The following is a 21,704-nucleotide window of genomic DNA, read 5'->3' as shown; positions in this document are numbered from 1 at the left end:
AACATCTCGTTTCACAAAGTTAGACGTGTTTGAATACCTGTGTGCAGCCTATGCAGAAAGTACCATATACTCAACTCTGTCAAACAGACTTTGGGGAAACCATCTTTCAAATAGTATCTTGTTTCAATAAGTTAGAGGTGTTTGAAAATGCATGTGGTGCCTACACCAAGGTGCCATATACACAACTCTGTGAAACATCACTGTGGGGAAACTCTCTTTGAATTAACATCTCGTTTGACTAAGTTATAAGTGTTTGAAAACCTATGCAGGGTTTATGCACAAGGTGCCGTATACTCATCTCTGTCAAACAGCACATTTGGTAAACCATCATTCAACCAATATTTTCTTTCACTGAGAAGTGTTTGAAAACCTATGCAGCAAATATGTGGAAAGTGACATATACTCAACTCTGTGATACAACACTGTGGGGAAGCATCTTTCAACTAACATCTTGTTTCGCTGTTAGAAGTGTTGAAATCCTAGACCTAGAAAGTATAATGAAAGCACCATTTATGCAAATTTGTGAAACATCATTGTAGAGAAACCATCTCTCAACTAACACCTGGTTCAACTAAGTTGGAAGTGTTTGAAAACCCATGCAGCGCCTATGCAGAAAATGCCATATACTCACCTCTGTCAGCACTTTGTGGAAACAATTTTCATCTAACACACCAAACTAACATCTTCTTTCACCTACACCACAAAATAACCAACATGTAGCTAACACACACTAAGATCTAGGCACCAAACACACACCAGACACATACCATTATAGGCAAGAAAGAGCACATAATCCTTACACACTTCCTGTGTAACGCATTAGCTCCCAACATATAACACACTTATGAATCAAACCACAACATACCTAAAGTACCACATAGTCACACTTATGTAGAACTCTCATGTGGTCTTTCCTGCTTATACATCACATAAAGACACACACCACATGTACACAAACCCACAGTAATTTACATGTAAATACACAACACACATACATCACATACATAAAACACAAATCACGTACATAAACACACCACCCACCTAACAAACACAACCCCTACACATTCCACACATACCAAATCCTGAACTATATATACACACACACACACACGCACTACAGATACTACAAATTCAAAATCCACATATGCACAACCCACATGACATGTGTGCCACATATCACACCCACAACACATACACAATTATATAGTCAGCAAACACACCCCCCCTTCACCACACAAGAATTACACATAAATCACATAAATACCACACATTTTTATAGACATTTCACATATAGACCACAAATACAGCACACATATTCTATGTACACATACAACACATGCCACTAAAGTGATGTTTCACATATTCACCAGATACAAACTACACACACTACACATCACACTCACATCACACACAGACCCACACACACCAAACTTAAACCAACAAGCATATATATGACAAACACACACACAGTACCAAAATCAGACATTTACACACACTCACAAACACCAAACACTACTCACACACCACACATATCACAAACACACATCAAACATACACTAATCACACATATGTCAAACAAAAACACAACACAAACCTTACACACAGACATAGGACACACCACACCTACTGCACACACACCTCATACTCACAACACACATGTAAAACAGACTGACATACACTATAGATATAGAGCACACATATGCCATATATACACCTTGGATACACAATATGGAAATCACAATTTCATTGCACACACAGCACACACACTCCATATGCACGCACTTAGGAAACATAATTTACAAACACACCACACACACACAACAGACACATTACATATACACCATAAACACCACACTGAGAACACTGTCACCAATGACACATCGACCCAAACACACACACACCACACATGCACCACACATATAACACCTACACCACACACACCACACATACCATTCAAATGTACCACACCAACGAACACACCACAGATTCATGGTATATGCTCCCCACACACCACATGTTCATCACAGATAAATCACACATCCAGCACATATTCACCAAGCACACTATATATATACATGTAAAACACACAATGCCCCAATCAACATTCACCAGAAACATGCACATATACACACACACACAACAGAGAACTCGTATAATGCAACATACACTGGTCAGCCTACACCCTGAATATAACACATACACACCAAGCACCACATATTTATAAAACACACATATGATATAAACGATGCACAGACAACATATATACATATACTCCAGACATCCCACAAGCACCATTCACACACTACACAAATACACACATCACACATAGAACAACCACCAAACTCACTTATTCCAAACACATGCATCGCACATGCACACCACACTTCTACATCACCCACACCATACCTACACCATCACACCACACATTGACCTCACACATGGTACACAAAGAACACACAGAGAAATCAAACTTACACCACCATACATCATAGATACACCCAACACATATACCATCCAATACATGCCAAATAAATGCCACAGACAACATATACATCATATTTTCCCTGCACCCGTCACATTCACCACACATACAGCACCCAGAATTCACACACACTGCGCACACCACAGATACAAAACCTAGACATCACACACAGCCTCACACCACACAAATACCATTCCCATACACACATATACCACACTCACACACATACACCAGACATTCACAGCTCATACACTATGTACAGCAGAGAAACACAACACATATACCTTATGCACACACCATACCCATAACATCCATGATATACCATGTACACACCATGCATATGACACACAAGCCAGACATACACAGAAATGCTACACTTACAGCACACACATAGCCCACATACACCGTACAGGTACCACATGCAAAACTCCACATGTACAACCCATGCATCCCACACATATACCAACACACACAGCATGCTATACCCCTCACACAGGACACATATGCCCCCTACACCCCACAAATATATGACACGCACACTACACATATGCCACAAATACACCACAGAGACAGCACACAAACAAGGCATATGTTAAACAAATATACATTATATACACAGAAGAGACTCAAAACGCATACACCACATATACCACACATACCACCAATACCACAAAGACACATACACCATTTTCATGCATATACTACACACACATGCAGAGACTGCTTGTCTACAACACACGTACTTCACACGTAACACACACACTACACATATTATAAACGTATATGTCACCATGACACAAATACCACAAAATAACCACATAAGTCACCCCCCCACACACAAAGACCATACATACAATCTCTACAGCAAAATCACACCACAGACACACAACATATGTTCCGACATGCACACAACAAGAACACCACTCACATAACACAGATACCACACACAGGGAAAGAAAGCACCTAAGCCAAACATCAAACATGCAACACACATGCCAAACATTCACCACGCACATGCCACACATACTACACACACAGAATACATGACACAGATGAATGCATATGACACAGAATACATATGACACACACAGCAAACAACACACATACAACACAGACTTATGCCATGTATACACAAGTATACCTCCCACACACCCCATGTATACCACACCCATGCCAAATATACATGACACACAACATAGCCACTCACATTTTACACCACATATACCACACACTTATATGTACCACATACAGAAAACATATTTCACTAACATACCTTGCACACACAATTCCATGCATCTACAACACAAAGACACCACAACTTAGACATGTGTGTTTAAACACACATACCATACATATGTCAATCACTGCCACGCAAATACACACATACACACACTGCACAGAACACACTTACGTTGCATTTACTCCACATATAAACCACGTTCACAACTCATATATATCAAACAGTTCCCATACATCACGCCGTAACTCACTAAGATATACATACAGTGCACTCATTGAATACCACAGATAATCCACACAAAATATATATACAAACCCTACACCTACACTACAGACACACTGCACATATTCAACACACACACACACACACACCCAAATACACCACACAAATACCACTCACAAGAACACATATTTCACACTCACACATACAAAATCACACCTTCACCACAAATACACCACACATATACCTCACACATGCTCAGCACATGCACACCATACACAATACATATTTCATATACACATACCAGACTTCTTTTATTTTCCATACATACAACACACACAGAAAACACATGCACCATACACACAAAACACACCCCACTTACATCCCACAGATACACTATTCTTTCACAGCAATACACACACAACACATATACTCCACCGAAGCACCATATAGACACCACACACACAAAACGTACATCACAATTTCAAGACACACACTACCCATACCTCCCATGCACCCACCTACAACACTCATATTTCACAGATCCCACACATAAGACTCAGCATTTACACCACAAAACAAATTCACAAAGTCACAGCACATACATTACACACGTCACAAACACACACCACACAAACATCAAACATTAGGACACCTATAGCAATATACACACACAACATTCATATGCCACACACTACACCTACAGCATTACCACACATATAACATGCATGTACAACCACAATGCACACAGGACATATGCCACACACAACATATATACCACACAAACAAACAGTATATATGTATATGTCATATGAAAACCACCCATATGGTACACACAAACTACACAGACACCACATTCACAGCACAGATACACTGCACACACAAATATCACACATATGACAAATAATAAAAAAACCTTACAGATACATAGACGTATTCTATATGCCACACATACCGCATGCACCACTCACATGTGCACACCACAAAGAAAAACCCTTTACACCGAGGCCAAACACACACTACAAATACACAACACATACATTACACATATACCACAAATATACCACACACGCATAGCATACACTCAGCAACACACACCACACACATAAGTACCAATACCACAGACACACCACACATGCAAACATTCGCACACACACCACAAACAACAACCACACATACACCACACATGTGACCCACAAACCAAATATGTCACAAACAGTTCACATACACCACACCACGTACACACCACAATACACCAAAATATACAAAATACACATATGTCACTCAGACACCACACATTGCACACAAATCTCACATACATCACTCCTAAGACATGCATGTATTCCTTACATACACTATTCCCTCAACGCACAAAAACACATAACTACAAACTCACCACACACAACACACAGACCTTTGCACACACATTACTCAATCACTTCAAACAAGGATTGCATATACCACACTCAACACACACAACAATCACCAACTGCACACATACCAAACACTCACACACCACATATACATAACCAAATCACCCAACATAAAACACACAAGAGATACCCATCACACACACTAAACAGGCACCACAAACACACCACACAATATCAAAGACAAACACACACCACACAAACAAGTGTAACAGATTTACACCATGTATGCACAATGGATAAACCACACATAGCACACATATACACCATCCACGTGACAAATATACACCATGCACACTTAACCTATTCACCCCAATTTCACCACACTCACCAATGCACACAACACACTGCACATAAATCACACTTAACCACATACAAAAGATATATCTCACACAGAAACGGCAGACACACACCACACAACTATCCCATGTAGGCCATACACACCAATGCCCACATATCAAAAAAATACAGATACAGTAAAAGTTCACAGACACACCAAAAACATACAACACATGGAAACTCGGCACACACATCACAAACACACTATATATACACAACACATGTAACCACTTGTTAACCATACATATGACATGCATACCACACACATCACACACATGTGACTTATAAGCCAAAACACATGCACACATATACCATAAATATTAAACATATGTATATCCCACATTACACACAAACCAAACATGCAACCAAATGCAAACATAGACCACATACAGAATTTATATAACCTGTAATTAATATTTGTAAAACACACAAACCGAACCGACAACACATATATAGCACATATGGACATATGCCACACACACACCATAGTTAGAACACATCATATCACATTTATACCAAACTACATGTTAGACACCACACACAACATATACATCATTGCAATGCACACTCAACACAAACGCACACACACACACATTGCACATATACACTATACTTAACCCACACGTATACAACATATCTACTTCACACATGCACACCACATACAAACCACACATATGCCACACAAACTTCACACACCAAAACAACAGATACAGCACACAAATTACACAATACACCACACATTCTACACATCAAAACACACTACCCCTACCATACACATATTACCAATACATCACACACAACACACTTGATTCACCTATGCCACACTAACACACATCAAACACATATCACACAAACACATACCACTTATACCACATGTAAACACCACACGTAAGAAACACAATGTGCCCACATATGCTGCAAGCACAGATACATGACACATACACTTCACACACCACACAGATAAGCAACACAGATACCATACGCACAAACTCCGCACATACTTCATACACATCCCATATATACCACAACTCACACCACCACACACTCCCACACATCACAGACATAACACACCTATCCTACACTGCATACATACCACACTGATACCACACAAACACACACCAAACAGACACCATGCACACCACAAGACACTTCAAAACGCACACCTACACCACTTCCACTCCATCCCACCACCCATATGCTGCATTCCACCACAAATATATATTACACACATCACAAAAAACACAAAGATCGCACATATACCACACACTGCACATAAACTACACACACACCACATGTACACAACACCCACACCACTCATATCCTGCACATAAAAGATGCTACACAGCATGTCATATCACTTATACTCAACACACAAAGTATATGCATAAGAAACACAATACACATAAATACACACACATGATACATACACAACACCACACTGCCCATACACCACAAATACACCACATGCACACAGCACACACCACAGACACTCCCACATGCACCTGCACATTCACATGCACACACACACATTACATGCACTGCTCAAACCATACATGTCACACGGAAACACACATACACCACACCCACACCAGACACATACCTCACATATATAACACACACGTGCACACACACACACACCACATTCATGCCACACATACCTCACATTTCAAACTTCCATCACATGTACACCATACATATAGTACACACTCTCATACACACCACAAGTGTTGAACACACAGGCATACTATACATATTTTAGAAACACACCGATATATACCACAGGCATAACTACACAAAATAGCACACACTCACCCATGACACAGATAAACCACAAATATAGCACATATACAACATATGTCCCACATATATACCATTCATGAGAAATATAACTGACAAAAAACAAATACACACAAATGCACACAAGAAAATCTACAAAACAAATAACACCACACATACCCACACACAATACATAAGACATACACACCACATGTGCATACACAGCACAAACATCACAAAAACACCACACACAGCATAAGTGCCACACAAATACCACATAAACACAACTCTACATGGAGAACAAACGCATCAGAGATATACCACCATCACAACTCACATGCCATACATATAGCACACATGAACACACATAAACCTCCTACATAGCACTGAGACACCACACACACTCCACACACACACCACACACACTACATATGCCACACATATCAGACATCATAACCACTATAAACAGATACCACACATACCACACACATAACAATACACCAACACACCACACCTATACCAAACAAGAAATACCACAGACATACATCACACAATAACCACACATATGGGACACCCGCTCCACAAGTAAAACACACAATAACCTTACCAAATCCATACCACACACTGCTCATGTTGTACATATACCTCAACACACCACACACGTCTCATACACACCACACCTATAATTCACCCACACATTCCACATACCCACAACACAAAAAGAGCTCTTACACCACGCATACACTGCACACACACCACATAGTCTGCTTCTGTACAATGCACACCACAAATATACCAAATACACACTGCATCTACACCACAACATGCCACATATATACCACACATGCAGCACATATCACACCTTCACCACATGTACAGTACACATATGCCATAAATACACACACTTTACACACCTCAAGTACAGCAACCTTACACCATACAAAGATAACACAAACACACCACACATTCATCACACAATAACCAGGTACTTACAATATACACACACACATATACACACACACCACAATAACCACATATTTATATAGATCCACAGACATACACTATACATGCCGCATATACACAATGGACACAGACACACCACACAAACACTACAAACACACCACCACTATTACAGACACACACACTACATAGATATACCACATTCTCAACACAAAGTTCACGAACACACCACGCATATACCACACACACACTGTGTATGTACTACAGACACCCCATACAACACATGCACATTCCATGCATACCACACATAAGCACTCATTCCAATCATAGATACACACACCACATTCTCAGACACACACTACACATAGACACACACCAAACATACAGCATGACCTCAAGCATATCCTGCAAACAGCACCCACACCACACAGAAAGCACACACAGGGTACATATACCACATGCAACTACACATACCACACTTCCATGAGAAAAATGTACCACGCACATCTATCACATGCAAATCACACAAAACACATACAGCACTGCTGCACCACCCATATACCCCAGACACCACCCATATATCCTTCACAGACCACACCTAGAAAGCACACAGACACCAAGCACGTACATGGCACAAGCACTACACACCCCCCACCCATAAAATAATCCACACAACACAATCCACACTCGGCAAATACACTACACATTCACACACCACTTACAAACACATCAGAAATACAACACCTACAACATAAAAACCACAGATTATACATACCATACACACAACACAAACCAGAAACACCAGAAACAACTCCACAAATTTCAAATACATACCATGGTGACAACCACCATTATCATGAATATGCCACATTCAATGTACACACACTACAAAGAATGCACATAGGCCAAATGTACACCACATATATAACACACACAAGAGATATATACTATGCATCCATACACAGACCACATGTTTACCACAGACACAACCTACACATATAGCAGAAACAGAAAATATGTATATTACACAAACACAAAGACTGCCACAAAACACAGCCCTCAGACACCACAGACACACTACACATATTCCACACACATAAATACACCACACAAACACCACTGACACACCACGCATATATAAAACTCACACAGAGGATACATACCCCAAACACAACATTATTCATACACATGTATCACACATATGCACTACAAATACACACAGAATTATTATGATGCACACACCACATATCTGTCCCAAACACAATCTGAACTCACACACCAAGTAACACTGCACATACATCACACACACACTGCACACACACACCACACATCAACATGCCCATATGCAACACATGCAACACTCATACTGCATATATAACACACATACCTCACACGTAAGCCATACAAACACAAGCCAAGCATACAATGCACCCACACCACATACAAAACATTTTTACCACACACACCACAAATACATTACAAATACAAGACACATATTCCAAGGACACACACAACACACACAAAAGACTTGCAACCTTTATACCACTCATACCACACAGACCACAATTTCAACACATAAGTATGACACATCTACCACACATACACAAATGTAACTCACATGAACCAACTTTACCAGATACCACACACACCACATATACCACATACACATACCGCATATAAACCACACATGACATAAAAACCTCTCACCACACACAGCACACATATTCCACACAAACTCCCACACCTGTTTGCCACCACAAACAACATATAACTACATGGACACCACATGTACACCAGGCATATATTACCTCATGCACCACACACAGCACACAAAATGTACATACACCACACACATCACACTGCTAACACTACATATAGAAGACACACAAAATATCACATATAAAGTGTACCCATGTGTATACCACACACAAATCATAGACCAGCTATTAACCAAAAATACACTGCACACAAACAGTATGCACATACATCATATACACCACAAAGACTTTACATGTCTCACACATCTTACACACTACATACATATATCACACACACGCCACACACATACCTAATACATGACACACATTTGATACTCAAACACTACACACACATGACAGGGAAACCACATATATATGTCACAAATACCACACATACCACACTAAATCCAAACTCACATCACACATATATAATACATAAACCACGCCTATATTACACAAACACACCACAAGTCATACAGCTCATGGAAATAATGAACTCAGTACACAAACCACCCCCACACAAACACAAGCACTAATACAATAATACACATACATCACACACATACACTCTACACCCACACACCAAATAAACACCACACCCATCACAAAATACCAAGCAAACACATATACAAAATATACACCACACACAACATACACCACACACAACAAACATTCATTTCTCACACTCACACCACACATGTGGCACACACACCAAAGACACAGACCACACACCTAGCATGCCACAAATTTACCACCAACACACACAAAACATACTTGACAGACTCCTCACATATAACATTTCCACAAACACCACAAGTGAAAACAAAGGAATATGTAACACACATACCACATATATACCAAATACATACAACACATGCCACACACACATAGAACATTCAACTCACAAAGTCCCGACATACACTATACTCACAGCCTACTTTCACAACACCACACCATATACACACCTAGGAAAGGTATACCACACACTAACCACAGATATACCAACACACACCAAACATACACCACACACAGACATCAAACACTATAGATACATCACATAACACAGATATAACACACATGCAATACATGCAACCACACAACACATAAATTACACACAAACACCACATATGTATCTCACATACCACAATACACAAATACACAACAAGCAAACACATTTATGAAAAATACACCACATACGACCACACGTATGATACACTCAATAACTTATAACACATACATGCACATGCTGACATACCACACACCTTGCACATCGCATTAGCCACATTAATACTACATACAGACCTACATCACATACACCATGTACACATACATACATTACACACACCACATATACACCACACAGTCACCGTGCATATGCCACAAACTTATCCAAAAGAGATCACACATGCCCCACACACCCACAGTTATAACCCTCCCACAGTATCTCACACTCAACACATATACAGCACACAATTTCCAAATCATCTCCCGTATACCATAGAGACAGATTCCACATACACAACACTCACTCCAAACCTACACCACATATACAGAAGACAGATGCCACCTCCTCTACACATAAACTACACAGACATCGCACACAATGCACATATAGACACAAATGTGACTACACCACACCTACACCAAACACACGGCAACAGATAGTAAAACACATACCTCTTATGACACAATACCACAAAAACACTTCCCCCATTCACCACATACACAGCACATACAATTCACACAGATATCTTCCACATACTATTTACTACACGTAATACACACACCACACACATATATATACACCCTACACACATATACCACACAAACACACTCCATATATACACCACTCCATGCCAAATATGTAACACACAAAACAAACGTATACTACACAGACAGCACATAAACAACATAATAAACACACCATGATAATCCATATTTACGTGACATACAGACACTAGGCACACTACACACACCACACATATTACACAAACTCCAGCCGTATGCCACACCACAAAACCACACATGTACCACAAACAAAACACATATGTCATACGAAGACCACACACGAACATACATTATATGTGGAGGATAGACACATGATATATATAGTACAGTCGCAACACATATACCACACAGCACACAGAAAGACACATACCACCTACAAACTACCGACACAACATACACACACCACGCTCACCACAAAAATACCATACACAGACACAAACCACTTATAGACATATGTGCCATCCATACAGAACAGAATTGCACTGAACCAAAACCACTCCAAATGTATACCACACACACCACACATGTACTCTCCAAAACACCCACTAGACACCACCCACGCCTTGTGGTTTACTGCCTGAAATAACACTGCTCAAGTGTCTTTCATGTAACCTTTCACATACATCTCACAGTTTGTTGAAACATTATTAGTGTGTGTTGGAAGAGTTATCATGGCAACCATGTAGCCTCATCCCTTGAACATAGCTAGTATCACTAGCAAATCATTCTAAATACCACAGAAAGCAACATGAAGACTGACAGAACCATGTCCACAGCTACAGGGAGAGAAGAATCCACATCAAAGAAGGTAGGAAGCACAGAGAGCGGGGTTGGGGGAGAAATGTATCAAGCGTGCTGCAGAGGAGAGGGAGCCCTCATTGAGGAAAGTGGTGGAGGGAGAGGAGCACAAAGGAAAACACGCAAGGTGAATCTTTCCCCAAAGACACATGGAAATAAGTTCAACATCACCCATCATCAGGGAAATACAAATCAATATTACAATGAGATATCACCACACATCTGTCAGAAGGGCTAAATTTCACAACACAAGGAACAACTGGTATTGGCAAGGATGTGGAGAACAGGAAACCCTCTGACACTGTGGGTGGGAATGCAAACTGGTGCAGAAAATCTGGAAAACAGGACAAAATTTTGTCAAATATTAAGAATACGACTGCCCTGGGGCACCTGGGTGTCATGGTCAAGCCGCTCATTGGGCTCTGCATTGGCAGCATGGAGTGCACTTGGGATTCTCTCTCCATCTCTGCCCTTCCACATCTCTCTTTCTCCCTCTCAAATAAATTAATTAAAAAATTGCTTACCCTTTAACACTTAGAGTTACCCTATAAGTTATTTACCCAATGAGGTATTACCCAATTGCGCTATGAGGTATTTACCCAAAAGATACAAAAATAAGAATTCCAAGGGATACAGGCACCCCACTCTTTTTAGCAGCACAATGAAAAATAGCCAATTATGAAAAGGGCTCAAACGTCCGTTGGCTGAAGAATGAATGGAGATGTGGTGTATATAAAGCAGCCATGAAAGAGAATGAAAATTTCCTTTGCAATGATTTGGACGGAGCTCGAAGATATGCTAAGTGAAATAAGTCAGTCAGAGAAAGGCTTAAACTGTACGATTTCACTCCTATGTTAAGAAACAAAACAAATAGGGGCGCCTGGGTGGCGCAGACGGTTAAGCGTCCGACTTCAGCCAGGTCACGATCTCGCGGTCCGTGAGTTCGAGCCCCGCGTCAGGCTCTGGGCTGATGGCTTAGAGCATTGAGCCTGTTTCCGATTCTGTGTCTCCCTCTCTCTCTGCCCCTCCCCTGTTCATGCTCTGTCTCTGTCCCAAAAATAAAAATAAACGTTGCAAAAAAAAGAAAAAAAACCAAATAATCATGGTGGAAAAAAGAGAGTGGCAAAACAAGAACAGACTCTTAACTATAGAAAACAAACTGATAGTTACCTGAGGAAACATGGGTGGGGGGATTGGGTTATATAAGAGATAGGAATGAAAGAGTACACATTATGTTGTGCACCGGGTATTGTGTGGAAGGGTGAAACTGAAATTTACACCTGAAACTATTATTCCACTTTAACTAACTGGAATTTAAATAAAAACTTTAAAAAACATTCTATATTAGCATTAGGGAAAGGCCCCGTGTTTAAGTGCCCAAAGTGACTTCAAGTGACATTCTTGTCCTTCATACCTATAGAGTATAACACTTTCCTCACCACATCTCTGTGTAGACACTTTTGCTTTACTACCGAAAAGTACCCTTGGCTGCAAGAGGGTCTTAGAAAGCTTCTTGAGGATATATAGTCAGAAGTATTCTTAAACTCTTATGTAGAAGCACCAGGAAATGCCCTAGTGTTATGTGCCTAAAAAGTACAGTTGGATGCACTGTCTGTCCCCTCCACTGAGATCACTGGTTTGTAGGTGAGTTTCCAAGCCATTTCTGACCCAATGCAGGGCTCCAAGAGCCTGATGTCCAAGAGGACAAAAACCGCCCCCATGTCCCTGCTCCCCTGGGGCTGGCAGACAACAGTATCATAGGATTGGGAGCCACGTGGACCCCCGCCATTAATAGATGGAGCTACCTTCATTCGGAAGAACAGTCTGTGAAAATACACCACGCTCCATGGCATGATCAGCACAAAAAAAGGCTTTTGAATAAATAGTGCACCAAGTTTGCACATTGAAGCACAAGGAAGCACATTCTTCATATTGAAGAGCCACTGGTGACCCTCTCTACCAATATGATGAGATAACTCACCAGAACTTAAAGTTCTGCTCTACTTCCTAAGGGAGAATGTGAGCCTCTGGCTCACAGGGCTACAAAGGCATCCTTTGGAACACTCCTACAGCCAAAGACCCCAAAAGTTCTTTTGATTCCTATGCTGGCCAGATTGTGAATACATTGTGCTTGCCAGGTTCTTCTAAACATGAAGAACACTGGCTCTCGTTTTGTATCCAGTTTCAGAAAATCGCTTTATCATCCATCAAGTTTAATCTTGGTGTCCATAAAAACTCCATCTTTTAGAGTATTATATCATGCTGAAGATGTCCAATGGGGACCAGCCCTTGAAACTGTGTGACGGGGGAGCCAGAGTCTCTGACCTTGTGGTTCCAGGACTACACGGACATCCAGAGCCTTAGGGCTTCAGAAGGGGTCCAGTCGAGAGCTGTGCATGGGGAGTCTCGGGCAGATGTATAGGCCAGGAGCTGGCTCCCTTGCTAGGCCTCAGGGAAATGAAGATAAACATCTCCATTCCACATTGATCACATTCCCATTGGATGGAAATATCGAATGCCCTTTGGTCCGGGCTGCAGCCATCTCCTCAGCCTCCCTGTGTTTCTGAATGCCTCTTGATTCATACTTAGGAGACATGGAGCTGACAGCAGACACCCAAGGACGGGCATCTGGTTCCCACTCCATGCCATGCTCAGTTATAGCCATCAGCATCGGATATCCCAAAGGAGAATACTCCTCATACCAATGAGCTTGGTAGTTGTCTGTAGCAAGGGTTGGGGAGAGTGGAGCCAGATCGCCTCCTTGCTCTGCCTGATTGAAGTGCCTTCCTTCTGAAAAGCAGACAGTTCACACAAGAGCAGGAGGTTCCAGAAGCTTGTCTGCACAGAAAGAGCCCTTTACAGGAATAGGGTACCAATGCCTCTCTCCACACTTTGGAACCACAGCTGGGAACACCTCCCAGCTACAGCACTCTCAGAGCTCACTCCATGCAATTGCGTGAAAAGCGTCAAAAGCCATCCAAGTCCCAGGGCTATCTAGGTCCTTCTGAAGGAAGAAGGCAGGCCTGGTGTTGACAGGGCTCCCAGATGGAGACTCTAGAGGGTGTTTTTGCTTTAACCCTCTTGTTCTTCTTCTTACAGCCAGGTTCCCAGGAACAGGGCATGGGCATTCCCATCCCCATAGACTTCCTCGTCCACACTCTGAAGAGCTCTGACCCACCTTATTCGCCAAGACACATCTTGGATCTCTTGTAGAAACATGTTTCTTCCTGCAATCCATTCAGAATAAGTGTCTTAAAAAGTTCTATCTTCTGTCTTCCATCTGGGAGTGTGGTGGAGTCCTTGGGACTGAGGGTGAGATTTTGCCACAGGTCTATTTCTTCATTAATTCACTGGGTTTCAGAAATGTGTGGCCATACTGAGGCTGAGGGAATTTGAAGGCGTCCCAGCAGAGGATGTTTGGTGAGTAAGCTAGGCCAGAGATTTGGACAGGGAGCTGGCTTCTTTTTGGGCCAAGGGCAAATGAAGCAAGATATCTTCTGTCCAAGTGAATCCCCATTCGCACTGGAAATGTTGTTATGGCCCACCTGGCACCCACTTCATCTCCCTTGCTGTGTGTCTGAGAAATGTTTTATTTTTGTCCCTTAGGAGCCATGGAGTCAACACTAACTCAGCTCGTACTCCTGTCTAGGCCGCAACTTCCCACTCTGTTCCTGTGCTCAGGGAGAGCTATCAGGCTCTGCTCCACCAAAGGTAAGAAGGCCTTGAGTCCCGGTGTAATTGGTGCTTGGACTGCTCTGTTATGGAGAGTAAAGGAGAGCCAGCTTGCCTCACTGACTTTGATGACTAAGGTGCCTTTATCATAAGAAGCACACAGTTTGCACATGGGCAGTATGAACGAGGAGGGTGTGAGTATTGGAAGAACCCTTGCCAGAAATGAGTGAACTAAGTCCTTGTTGCAAATTCCTAAGCAAGAGCTCTCAGAACCCCATAGTTACAGCTCAAACACTGCTGCCTCCCTCAACTGATGGGAAATGTGGCATGGATAGACCAAGCCAGAAATCCCTGGCTCCTAAAGAGAGAAGGCAGGCTTCCTGCTGACAGATCTCCCAGGTGTAGTTCTTCAGAGGATGCCTTTGGCCTAAACCCACAGGCCTTTCTCATTCTGGATACAACCTGGTTGATAGGAGACTGCGAGGGGTACTTCATTTTCAACTTTCTCCAAATCCCATGTGTGGTGAAGAAGTCTGCCCCTCCTGAACTTTTTTGTCTTCATTGCCCCTCCTGAACTTTTTTGATGAAAGGTTTTTGGCATGGACACTATTCTGGTAGAGTGTTCCAGAGTCATATCTTCTTATTTCAGCTTGGGGGTTTAATGGTGTGTCTGTGATGGTGACAGGGATTTTGCATTGGGCCCTTCTCAATCCAGTTTCAGAATATGGCCCTGCCCATATCCAAGGTCTGTGAACGTGCCCAGAGAGAATGCTTTTGAGTAGGCTAAGCTTGAAATTGGGAGTGGATAGCACTTCCTGTCGGCGTCAAGGGGGAGAGAAGGTCAGGATCTCTTTCCTCAGTTTCTCCCATGCCCATTTGAATGCACAGCTTTGACTCACCCTGGAGTCATTTTCTCTCGTTGCTTTTCTAACTTGTTCTCAGTTCACACATGCAGACTCTGTGTTCCCTACAGCAACCGAGATTCCCCGATTTGGAGGTGAGCATCCAAGCCTTTCCTGACTTGATGCATGGGTCTCAGAGTCTGATTTCCCAGAGGACATCTACTTCCCCTGTCCCTGAGCCTTTGGTGGTGAGCTGATTACAGTGTCGTGGGAATGGGTAGCTATCTGGACTCCCATCGCTTACAGAATGAGCTACTTTCAATCAAAAGAACAGTCTGGCAAGTGCAGCATGTTCCACGACCTTATCAGTGCACAAAAAGCCTTTTGAATAAATATTGCACCAAGACCTCATTCCCAAGCCTTGATCATTGCATGGAAGCACATTCTTCATATCTCAGATCCACTGCTGACCTTCTCAATGGATATGATGGGCAGAAACGCACTAGAAGCCGAGGTTTCCATTTCTTAAGGGAGAATGTGGGCCTCCTGCTCACAGGACTCCAACGTGTATCCCTTGCAGAACTCCATGAGCCAAAACCCACAAATTTGCTTGTGATTCCCGAGCAAGGCAGCTTGCGAATGCATTGTGTTAGCTTTCTTAAACATGAAGAACTCTGGCCCTCATTTCCAGAGTCATGACATAGCTTTATCATCTGGCAAGGATCATCTTTGGGTCCATACAAATTCAGTCTCTCAGTGTACTATATCCAGCTTGGAAATGTCTTATGGGGACCAGCCCTTGTGACTGTGGGACAGCTGGAGCTAAAGTGGCCATGGCCTTTTGGTTTCAGGTCTACATGGACATCCAAGGACCTAGGGCATCAGAAGGGGTCCAGCCAAGAGCTGTGTGTCGGGAGGCTGGGCCAAATGTATTAGTGGGGAGCTGTCCCCTTTGCTCGTTCTAGAGGAAATGAAGATAAACATCTCCATTCCACACTGATCGCATTCCCACTGGATGGAAATATTGAATGCCCTTTGATCCTTGCTGTAGCCATATCCTCTCCATTTCTATATTTCTGACCATTCAACTTTAAGAGTCTTGGAACTGGCACTCATTCAGCAGGCACCCTTGAATTGGTGTGGGGTTCCCACTCAGTTCCATGCTCAGTTATAGCCATCAGCATCTGATAAATATCCCAAAGGAGAATGGGGCTCCATACCCTGACCTTGATGCTTGGCTGTTTGTAGCAAGGTTGGGGGGAACAGAGTCAGCTCGCCTCTCTGCTCTGCCTGATTGATATGTCTTCCTTCTGAAAAGCAGACAGTTCACACAGGAGCTGGAGTCTCCAGAAGCTGGCCACACAGCAAGAGCCTTTTACAGTAAGAAGGTACAAATGCCCCTCTCCACATTTTGGAGCCACAGCTGGCGAAACCTCCAAGCTATAGCACTGTCACTGCTGACTCCACTCAATGTTGCAAAAAGCAACAAAAGCCAACAAAGGCCCAGGGTGCCCTAGGTCCTTCTGAAGGAAGGTGGGCCTGGTGCTGTCACAGCTCCCAGATGGAGACACTAGATGGCGCTTTTGCACAAGCTCTCTGGTGTTTCTTATAGCCAGGTTGCCAGGAGCTGGTGCAGGGCACTGTATTCATAGAATTCCCCTTCCAAGGTCAGAAGAGCTCTGGCCCTTCTCATGCACCTTGACTCATTGTTGCTGTCTTGTAGAAACAAGGTTTTTCCCACAGTGTGTTCAGAATCAATGTCTCGAGTCCTATCTTCTTCCACCTGGGAGTCTAGGCCAGTCCTGGGCCAGTCCTGGGCCATTCCTCTCCTGGGAAAGTTTTTTCCACAGGGCCCCTTCTTCATTAAATCACTGGGTTTCAGAAGTATGTGTCCATTCTGAGGACCAGGGCATTTGAAGGGACTCAGCAACGGATGTTTGGTGTGTATGCTGGACAGAGACTTAGGCAGGGAATTGGCCTCCTTCTGGCTGAGGGAAAATGAAGAGAAAAACTTTCCAAATGGATCCCCATTCCCACTTAAAATGCTGAGTTTGGCTCACCTGGAGCAAATTTGCTTCCCCTTGCTGTGTTGTTGAGAATGTATTCTTTTCTTCTAGGTGCCATGGAGCCATCACTGACCTGGCAGAAATGGGTGGGCTGCAATCTCCTGCTCTGCTCCTGTACTCAGGGAGAACTATGAGGCTCTGCTCTACCAAAGGAAAGAAGGACTTGAGTTCCTGGGTGCTTGGTGCTTGGCCTGCTCTGCTAAGGAGGGTGAAGGGGATCCAGCTTGCCTCACTGACCTGCATGACTCAGCATTAGAATAGCCTTTGCCAGGAATGACGGAACCAAGTCCTTGTTGCAGATTCCTGAGCAAGAGCCCTCAGAACCCCATAGCTACAGTTCAAACACTGCTGCCTCCCTCAACTGGTGGGAAACATGGCATGGATAAACCAGAAATCCCTGGCTCCTAAAGAAAGAAGGCAGGCTTCCTGCTGACAGGGCTCCCAGGTGTAATCCTCCAGAGTTCTCCCTTAGCCTATGCCCACAGGCCTTTCTTATTCTGAATACAACCTGGTTGATAGGAGACTGTTGAATACATTCTCTAGTGTCTCCAAATCATGTGTGATGATGAACTCTGGCAGCGTGTGACTCCATTGCCACCCCTGAGCCCTTTTGATGAAAGACAGTTTGCATGGAAAATATTCTGAAACAGTATCTCAGAGTAATATCCTCTTCTTTCAGCATGGTGGTGTTTTAGTGTTGGTGATAGAAGTGTTGCATTAGGCTATTCTCAATATGGTTCCATAATGATGTGGCCCTCTCCAAACCCAGGGCATGTGCAGGTGCCAAGGGAGAATGCCTTGTGGGTAGGCTAAGGCGGAGTGGGGGTAGATCCCTTCTGTGTGGACAAGGGAAAAACAAGGTCGTGGTCTTTTTCCTTGGTTTCCCCCATGCCAATTTGAATGAACACCTTTGACTCCCCTTATTGTGATTCCTCTCCTATTGCTGCTTTCCTAACTTGGTCTCAGTTCACACACAGAGACCTTGTGTCTGTCCCCTACACCAACCAAGGGGTCTGGAGTGGAGGTGAGTTTCCAAGCTGTCCTGAGACAATGTGGGGCTCACAGGGTCTGATACCCCAGAGGACACCAACCCCCCCTGTCCCTGAGCCCTTGGTGCTGGGCAGGCACAACTGTATCGGAATGGGTAGTCTGATGTACCCTGCCCCTAATGGATGGAGCTACCCTCATTCGGAAGAACAAAGAGATCCCTGACTGGATCAGCACACAAAAAGTCTTTTGAATATACACTGCACCAAACCCTCATTCTCACCTCTTGATCGTCACATGGAAACAACCTCTTCATATCTCAGAATCTCTGCTGCCCCTCTCAATGGATAGGACATGCAGAAGCACACCATAAGACAAAGTTCCTGTCTCTTTCCTAAGGAAGAATGTGGACCTCTTCCTCAGAGGGCTCCAATAAGCATCCTTTGGAGCACCCCTGTAGCGAAAGGCCACAATAGTCCCTGTGAATCCTGAGCAAACCAGCTTGTGAATACATTGTGCTATTCATGTTCTTCTAAACAGGGAGAACTCTGGCCCTGATTTTATCCAGTTTCATGACATTGCTGTATCATCCATTACATTTCATCTTGTGGGTAAAATTTAGTCTTTGAGAGTACTATTTCTAGCTTGCTGATGCCCAAAGGGAAAGCCTTTATGAGTCTGGGGAAGGTGGAGACAAAGGAGCCTAGACTTTTTGGTTTCAGAACTGCATGGATATGCAGAACCCTAGGACATCAACCTCCCCCCAAACCAACTGAGAGCTGTTTTGGGGGAGGCTGGGCCAGATGTATTAGCTGGGAGCTGGCTTCCTTGCTGGGCTTAGTGGAAATGAAGATAAACATCTCCCATCCATATGGATTACATTCCCTTAGGATGGAATTATTGAACACCTTTTGTCCTGGCTGAAGCCATTCCCGTGTTTCTGTCTCTTCATTCACCCTTAGGAGCCATGGAGCTGGCACTCACTCAGGCATCCAGTGATGGGTGTGGGGTTCAAACTTGGTCTGATAAATAACAGCCAAGGACATCAAATATTCCAAAGGAGATTAGGCCTCCAATTCCTGATCTTGATGCTTGGCTGTTGGAATTGAGGGGTGGGGGGTGGAGAGAGGAGCCAGCTCACCTCATTGTTCTGCCTAAGGTGTTTTCCTTCTGAATAGCAGACAATTCACAATGGAGCAGTAAACGCCAGAACCTGGTCAGCACAGAAAAGCCCTATACATGAAGGGGGCACCAATGCCCCTTTGCACACCTTATAGCCATAGCTGGGGAAGTTCCCAGCTAGGGCACTGTCACTTCCTACCCCATTTCATGATGGGAAAAGCAAGAA

The 21,704-nt window shown here is 43.0% G+C and overlaps 2 protein-coding genes across 2 annotated transcripts in view; one reads left to right on the top strand and one right to left on the bottom strand.

Moving 5' to 3' along the window:
• LOC123383807 (solute carrier family 41 member 3-like) overlaps positions 1-20,021 on the top strand; it is a 134,645-nt gene extending 114,624 nt beyond the window's left edge. The window contains exons 8-9 of the mRNA XM_045052068.1: positions 16,396-16,500; positions 19,421-20,021. Of these exons, the coding sequence (XP_044908003.1) occupies positions 16,396-16,500; positions 19,421-19,503 (188 nt within the window). The 3' untranslated portion in view covers positions 19,504-20,021. The remainder of the gene's footprint in view (positions 1-16,395; positions 16,501-19,420) is intronic.
• Positions 1-21,704, bottom strand: part of LOC101081454 (solute carrier family 41 member 3) — an 837,990-nt gene that overhangs the window by 612,851 nt on the left and 203,435 nt on the right. The gene's annotated exons all lie outside the window — the stretch shown is intronic.

Source organism: Felis catus, chromosome A2, assembly GCF_018350175.1.
Source record: "Felis catus isolate Fca126 chromosome A2, F.catus_Fca126_mat1.0, whole genome shotgun sequence".
In the NCBI taxonomy this organism is placed as follows: Eukaryota; Metazoa; Chordata; class Mammalia; order Carnivora; family Felidae; genus Felis; species Felis catus.
The sequence above is the reverse complement of the archived record's forward strand: the minus strand, read 5'-3'. Positions and strand labels throughout refer to the sequence as shown.